This window comes from Mobula birostris, chromosome 8 (genome assembly GCF_030028105.1).
Source record: "Mobula birostris isolate sMobBir1 chromosome 8, sMobBir1.hap1, whole genome shotgun sequence".
In the NCBI taxonomy this organism is placed as follows: domain Eukaryota; kingdom Metazoa; phylum Chordata; class Chondrichthyes; order Myliobatiformes; family Myliobatidae; genus Mobula; species Mobula birostris.
Genome location: NC_092377.1, coordinates 114,511,641 through 114,519,840, shown reverse-complemented (window position 1 = coordinate 114,519,840; position 8,200 = coordinate 114,511,641). Strand labels below are relative to the sequence as shown.

Sequence of the window (8,200 nt, the reverse complement as noted above, 5' to 3'; positions counted from 1 at the left end):
GCTGCTGCTGAGCACTTCCAGCATTTTTGGTTTTGTGTTAATGAATCCATCACCAGTCACATGGTTGAAGTTGCTGCCAATCTGGGACCTGATAATGCAGTTAGCGTTCAAACAGGTGACAAGAAGGGAAAATTCCAGAAGAGACAGCAGAGGAAAGTATGTTAATGACCTTTTAGCAAATCAGGGAACATGACAGTGGATAAACTTGCATAGATGTTGTCAAAGTTGCATCAGACTTCATAAATCATTTATTGTTCTGCCAGTCCAATACAAAAAGTGTCTTTAACATGCTAAGTCAATAATTAATGTTTCTGGTAGTTTATTGATTGAACCAGTGGAAATCGATACTACATTCTCCTTCAGGTCCACATCCGCCTTCTCTCCTCTAACATTCTGACTAGCTCCAACCAGGTTGTGAACGTTGGAGGCTAAATGGCCTAAAATAAAATGAAAACAAGACAATGGTCAGAAAGCTGCTTCTCAGCAAAAGTCTTGGACAAATGTGATGATGTCAATTATCTTGCACAATGCTTCATGTCAATGGCCCTTCCTCAGAACACTAATCATTTCTGGTGGAAGGTCATTAATTTGTGAGGTTAACTCTGGTTCTCTCTGCACAGACGCTGCCTGATCTGCAAGGTATCAACGGAATTCTTTGCCACACAAATACACAAAATACTGGAGGAACTCACCAGGTCAGACTGGACCTAAGGAAGGGAATAAACAGTTGGTGTTTTGGACAGAGATCTTCCATCAGGACTGGAGAGGAAGGGGGAAAGAAGCCAGAATAAGAATATGGTGAGAGGGGAAAGAATACAAACTGGAAGGTGATAGGTGAGGGGGAAGGGGAAAATGAAGTGAGATGTTTGGAGCTGGTAGACGGAAGAGGTAAATGGCTGAAGGTGGAATCTGATAGGAGAGCACAGTGGACTAGTGTTTTCACATAAGTTTACTGTCACATACAACAGTATGCAATGAAATTCCTCGTATGTGTGAAGATTGGAGTAAAACAAGTGACAGAAGTATGAGTAAAACATAGCAACTTGTCTTTTGACTCCTCTTTATCATACACGGGTGGCACCGGGTATCCAGGGCTAACATGGGTTAGCGCAGGGCCAGCGACATGGGTTCAGCTCCCACTACTGTCTGTACATTCACCCTGTGACTGCCTGGGTTTCCTCCCACATTCCAAAGACATGTGGGTTAGTCGGTTAATTGGTCATATGGGTGCAAATGGCCAGCATGGGCTGAACTCAGTTCGAAGTCAGTTGAAAGCAGCTGACTGAAGACAGTTTGATCACTTGCATCTTTATTGCATTTGAAAATTCATCCTGAATTCACTTGAAAAATGGGATTTCAGAACCAAGGTTCTTGGCACAAGCCTCAGTGTTGGAATGATTAACATTGGCATGGGCCAAGAAGCCTATTTGTCACATACGAGGATTCTTTTTTTGCATTTTGAAAATGTGTTGCTTGTGCTCAGTATGAAACCACTCCTGAAGCACAGCTCCCAATTTTGCACTTTCTAGTGAATTAGGCCAGATGCCCTAATTCTGCTCCTGGTGCCTTATGGTCTACTCAACATCCCCGGTAATTATTAAAAGTACCCCCACATAGGCAATGCACAGGATAGGTAGCAAATCAGGAAAAGAGATTTTACAATTGGAAGAGAATTTCAAATACAGTGGCATGAAAAAGTTTGGGCACCCCTGGTCAAAATTTCTGTTACTGTGAATAGCTAAGCGAGTAAAAGATGACCTGATTTCCAAAAGGCATAAGTTAAAGATGACACATTTCTTTAATATTTTAAGCAAGATTACTTTTTTAATTCTATCTTTTACAGTCTCAAAATAACAAAAAAGGAAAAGGGCCTGAAGCAAAAGTTTGAGCACCCTGCATGGTCAGTACTTAATAACACCCCCTTTGGCAAGTATCACAGCTTGTAAACGCTTTCTGTAGCCAGCTAAGAGTCTTTCAATTCTTGTTTGGGGGATTTTCACCCATTCTTCCTTGCAAAAGGCTTCTAGTTCTGTGAGATTCTTGGGCCGTCTTGCATACACTGCTCTTTTGAGGTCTATCCACAGAGTTTTGATGATGTTTAGGTCGGGGACTGTGAGGGCCATGGCAAAACCTTCAGCTTGCGCCTCTTGAGGTAGTTTATTGTGAATCTCGAGGTGTGTTTAGGATCATTATCCTGTTGTAGAAGCCATCCTCTTTTCATCTTCAGCTTTTTTACAGACAGTGTGATGTTTGCCTCCAGAATTTGCTGGTATAATTGAATTCACTCTTCCCTCTACCAGTGAAATGTTCCCCGTGCCACTGGCTATTCTAAACAAGCCCAAAGCATGATCAATCCACCCCCGTGCTTAACAGTAGGAGAGGTGTTCTTTTCATGAAATTCTGCACCATTTTTTCTCCAAACATACCCTTGCTCATTGCGGCCAAAAAGTTCTATTTTAACTTCATCTTCTTGTGGGAAGATGGCGGCGCGACACAGCTAGCAGCGGCCGCTCCGGTGGTGATGTCTGTTTTCTGTCAAGTAGGGTGCCGTGCACAGTCCTGATTTGATGGAGACAGACATGAGAGCACGGAGGAACATCTGGTGAAACTTCTGAAATGCTGCTTTGCTGCTGCTGCTACTGTGTGGTCCAGAATCTCCGGAGAAGGTCCTGAGTCCTCGGCTTTACTTATTGCTCGGCGGCCGGGGCGGGGTCAAAGCGCTCGGCAGAGGATGGTGCTCGGACAGGCTGTGTTGGAGAGGCTGGTCGGAGGCTCGAAGTTTTCGTACGGACTCAGAGTGCTGCATTGGCAAGTTGGCGGCGCTTGGAGGTTCATGGCGGGGAGAGTTCCTCCCTTCTGCCACCTGCGTGGGATGCAGAGTCTATCGGGACTTTGAGACTTTCTTTTTTACCGTGCCCATGGTCTGCTCTTTATCAAATTATGGTATTGCTTTGCACTGTTGTAACTTTACGTTATAATTATGTGGTTTTGTCAGTTTTAGTCTTGGTTTGTCCTGTGTTTTCTTGTGATATCATTCTGGAGGAATGTTGTATCATTTTTTAATGCATGAATTTCTGAATGACAATAAACGAAAACTGAACTGAACTGAACTGTCCACAGGACTTGCTTCCAAAATGCATCAGACTTGTTTAGATGTTTCTTTGCAAACTTCTGATGCTGAATTTTGTGGTGAGGACACAGGAAAGGTTTTCTTCTGATAACTCTTCCATGAAGGTCATATTTGTGCAGGTGTCGCTGCACAGTAGAACAGTGCACCACCACTCCAGAGTCTGCTAAATCTTCCTGAGGGTCTTTTGCAGTCAAACTGGATTTTGATTTGCCTTTTTAGCAATCCTATGAGCAGTTTTCTTGGAAAGTTTTCTTGGTCTTCCAGACATCATGACCTCCATCGTTCCTGTTAACTGCCATTTCTTAATTACATTACGAACTGAGGAAATGGCTACCTGAAAACGCTTTGCTATCTTCTTATAGCCTTCTCCTGCTTTGTGGGCATCATTTATTTTAATTTTCAGAGTGCTAGGCAGCTGCTTAGAGGAGCCCATGGCCGCTGATTGTTGGAACAGGGTTTGAGGAGTCAAGGTATTTATAAAGCTTTGAAATTTGCATCAGCTGGCCTTTCCTAACAATGACTGTGAACAAGCCATAGCCCTAACAATCTAATTAAGGTCTGAGACCTTGGTAAAAGTTACCTGAGAGCTCAAATCTCTTGGGGTCCTCAAACTTTTGCATGGTGCTCCTTTCCTTATTTTCACTCTAAAATTGTACAAAACAAAAATAATACACTAATCTTGCTTAAAATGTTGAAAAGAATGTTTCACCTTTAACATTATGACTTTTGGAGATCAGTTCATCTTCTATTCACTTTAACTATTCACAGTAACAGAAATTTTGACCAGGGGTGCGCAAACTTTTGCATGCCACTGTATGTTAAAGAATCCAAGTTATGCCATAATTACAGCATGTGAAAGATGTAAAGTACAGCTACCGCGGGTCCTAGGCTGGACTGTCAGTTGTAAACGCAGCATTTCTATCCGTCTTTACATTGTACCTGAGAGTTTATTTTAAGCTAAAATATGAAAAGGCAATGGATCTAAATCAAGTCTACCACAATGATTCCAACAGAAAGAAAAGGGGCATCTTTGCCCAGAGATGGGATAACACAATCAGCAGCTTAGGAGGGGGAAAGGAAAAAGAGAAACGTCACTGATAGGTTTAAGAGAAAAATAGTTAAACAGACAAGGGAAATAAGTTTCTTTTTGCATGTTTCTTCATCAGAAGTAGAAATTGTTGACAAGGAAAGTATATTTTGATTGTTGATCTTTAAAATGCCTTGCACATCTCAATACGGCCGCTCATTTCAGAGTCAATCATTTTGCTTTGACACTTTAGACGTGCTTAACCTAGACAGGCCAAGATCAACAGACTTCTTTCCCTGGAGGATATTGGTGAAACAGATCGACTCTTTCTTTATTAATCTTTTTATTGATTTAAAAAGAGCATATATACAAACAAAAGGAGAATTATCTCAAATATATATATCAATAACAATACAAACAGGAAGTGAAATAGACATTAGCAAAATCATACATAGTATTAAGCTATAATACATATTAAACTAATATGTAGTATATAATAAAAAAGAAGACAGCTAATTCTCCTCTCATCAATTCATGGTGAGAGAAAAAAAACTTTAAATTTTTAAATGAAGAAGAAAAAAAAACCACTACACTATACGAGGAAAGGGGAAAAAAGGGACTGAGCAGTCCATTCTGAGGATACGATCAAATAAAAAGGAAAGACTTTCTGATCAAATCTAAAACTTCGACAAAAAATAAATCAAATCAAATGAAAATATTGAATAAAAAGTTGCTAGATTTGCTCAAATTTAAAGGATGTATCAAATGTCCAACTTCTTATTTTCTCTAAACTTAAACAGGACATAATGGAGGAAAGCCAATAAAAGACGGTAGGTGGATTAGAATCCTTCTACTTCATTAAAATGGCTCTCCTGGCCAATAAAGTTGAAAAGGCTATCATACGTTGAGCGGAAACAGGAGTATTTCCTGCTTCCGATGGGATAATCCCAAAGATTGCCGTAAGTAAATTAGGTTGTAGGTCCAGATCCAAGACTTATGATAGCGTTTTAAAAATATCTCTCCAAAAATCATCTAGCTTTATACAAGACCAAAACATATGAGTTAAAGTGACCACCTCAATATTACATCTGTAACAAATAGGATTGATGTTGGAAAAAATACATGCTAGTTTATCCTTTGACATATGGGCCCGATGTACTACCTTGAACTGTATCAAGGAATGGCAGGCACAAATAGATGAGTTATTAACCCAATGAAAAATTTTACTCCATTGATTATCTGAAAATGACTCTTGAAATTCCAATTCCCAAGCACATTTAATTTTATTGTTAGGTATCATTCATAAATTCAATAACCGTTTATAAATTATAGCTATCAACCCTTTTTGAAGTGGGTTAAGCTGAAAGAGAGCATCTATCATATTAGGTAGATAAGGAGAAGGGTAACTTGGCAGCAAACCACGTAAAAAATTCCTGATTTGTAAATATATAAAAAAAGTGTACATTAGATAAATCATATTTATCCACTAACTGAGAAAAAGACATTAAACAATCCCCTAAAAACAAACCTGAAAAAGTTGTTATTCCCTTGGTTTTCCAAATTAAAAAGGCCTTATCCAAAATTGATGGTATAAAAAAATAATTGAAATGGATATTACTAGAAAGAACAAAATTATTTAACTCAAAAAATCTACAAAACTGAAACCAAAACCAAATTCTTAATGTGTGTTTAATAATGGGATTAAAGTCTTGTCTACTAATCTTAGAAAACAAAAAGGGGAGGGGAGCTCCCAGTAAAGAGGCCAGAGTTTCCCTCCAAATCCAACCATGAAGGACATTCATGTATGTCTGAATAATGAATCCAAAAAGTAATATATCCAATATTAATTGCCCAATAATACATTCTAAAATTTGGCAAAGCCATACCACCGTCCTTTTTTAATTTCTGCAATAAGGGTTTACTCAATCTAGGATTTTTATTATTCCAAATATAAGAAAAGATTATAGAGTCTATTCTGTCAAAAAACGTTTTAGGAACAAAGGAAGGAACTGCCTGAAATATATATAAGAATTTCAGTAGAACTATCATTTTAATAGCATTAATTTGACCTATTAATGATAATGTCATAGGTGACCATTTAGAAAGCATTTGTTGGGTGTAATCAATTAATGGGAGAAAATTATATTTATACAGGTCCTTAAAATTTTTAGTAATTTTAATACCAAGATTGGTAAATTAATTTTTAGCAATACTAAAAGGTACTTGATGATATTGATCTGAGTAATTATTAATGGGAAATAGCTCATTTTTATGTAAATATAATTTATATCCAGAAAAACTACTGAATTCAGAAAATATAGATAACATAGAAGGAATAGGTTTCCTATGAGCTGAAATATAAACTTACAGTTCATCTGCATACAACGAAACCTTGTGTACTCTGTTCCCTCTCTTAATACCCTGAACAGTATTGGAATCTCTAAGAGCAATAGCAAGGGGTTCTAAAGCCAAGTTAAATAATAAACAGCTGAGAGGACATCCCTACCGAGTACCTCTGTACAATCTAAAGTAAGGAGATTTTTGATTATTAGTTATAACCACAGCCATAGGGGCTAGATAGATCAATTTGACCCAGGAAATAAATCCTGGACCAAAATTAAATCTTTCCAAAACCTCAAATAAGAAAGACCACTCCACCCTATCAAAGGCTTTCTCTGCATCAAGAGAAACAACACATTCAGATTCTTTAGATGGAGAGGAGTGAATAATGTTTAATAATCTTACAATGTTAAAATGTGAACACCTATTTTTAATAAATTCAGTTTGATCATTGGAAATAACACGAGGTAAAATACTCTCAAGTCTATTAGCCAAGATCTTAGAAAGAATTTTAAAATCCACATTCAGTAGAGAAATTGGTCTATAGGAAGCGCATTCAGATAAATCTTTTTCTTTTTTAGGAATTAATGAGATTGATGCTTCATAAAAAGTTTCCAGGAGATTCCCAGAGGATATAGAATCAGTGAAAATTTGACATATTCCACTGTATATCCATCCGGTCCCGGAGCCTTACCTGGTTGGGAAGAGGATATAGGCCTTGCTATTTCCTCTTGTTTAATAGGTGCATCTAATGTATTCATATCTTGGATAGAAATTTTAGGTATATTCAGTTTTTGCAAAAATCTATTCATAAAAGTAATATTGTCTGAAAATTCAGATTTATAAAGGTTAGAGTAGAAATCCATAAATACCTTATTTTATAAGGATCTACCGTTTCAGTTCTATCAGGTCTTCGTATTTTCAGGATCTGCCTTCTAGCCATATTTGCTTTTAATTTGCCTGACCTGTCCCCATGTACAAACCCCATTTCCAGAAAAGTTGGGATATTTTCCAAAATGCAATAAAAACAAAAATCTGTGCTATGTTAATTCATGTGAACCTTTATTTAACTGACAAAAGTACAAAGAAAAGATTTTCATTAGTTTTACTGACCAACTTAATTGTATTTTGTAAATTTAGACAAATTTAGAATTTGATGGCTGCAACACACTCAACAAAAGTTGAGACAGAGTTAAAATAAGATTGAAAAGTGCACAGAATATTCAAGTAACACCAGTTTGGAAGACTCCACATTAAGCAGGCTAATTGGTAGCAGGCGAGTTATCATGACTGGGTATAAAAGTAGTGTCCATCAAAGGCTCAGTCTTTGCAAGCAAGGATGGGTCGTAGCTCACCCCTTTGTGCTAACATTCGTGGGAGAATTGTTAGTCAGTTCAAAAGGAACATTTCTCAATGCAAGATTGCGGAGAATTTAGGTCTTTCAACATCTACAGTACATAATATTGTGAAAAGATTCAGAGAATTCAGAGACATCTCAGAGCGTAAAGGGCAAGGTCGGAAACCACTGTTGAATGCGCGTGATCTTCGAGCCCTCAGGCGGCACTGCCTAAGAAACCGTCATGCTACTGTGACAATTATAGCCACCTGGGCTCGGGAGTACTTCGGAAAACTATTGTCACTCAACACAGTCCGTCGCTGCATCCAGAAATGCAACGTGAAACTGTATTACGCAAGGAGGAAGC

General features: G+C 38.0%; 1 protein-coding gene across 2 annotated transcripts in view; it reads right to left on the bottom strand.

The window, feature by feature from the left end:
* Positions 1-238: 238 nt before the first annotated feature.
* fam120b (family with sequence similarity 120 member B) overlaps positions 239-8,200 on the bottom strand; it is a 203,910-nt gene continuing 195,948 nt past the window's right edge. The window contains exon 10 of one of the 2 annotated variants that reach the window (XM_072267171.1): positions 239-437. In XM_072267171.1, the coding sequence (XP_072123272.1) occupies positions 283-437 (155 nt within the window). In that variant the 3' untranslated portion in view covers positions 239-282. The remainder of the gene's footprint in view (positions 438-8,200) is intronic. The other variant, XM_072267172.1, reaches the window with a different exon arrangement.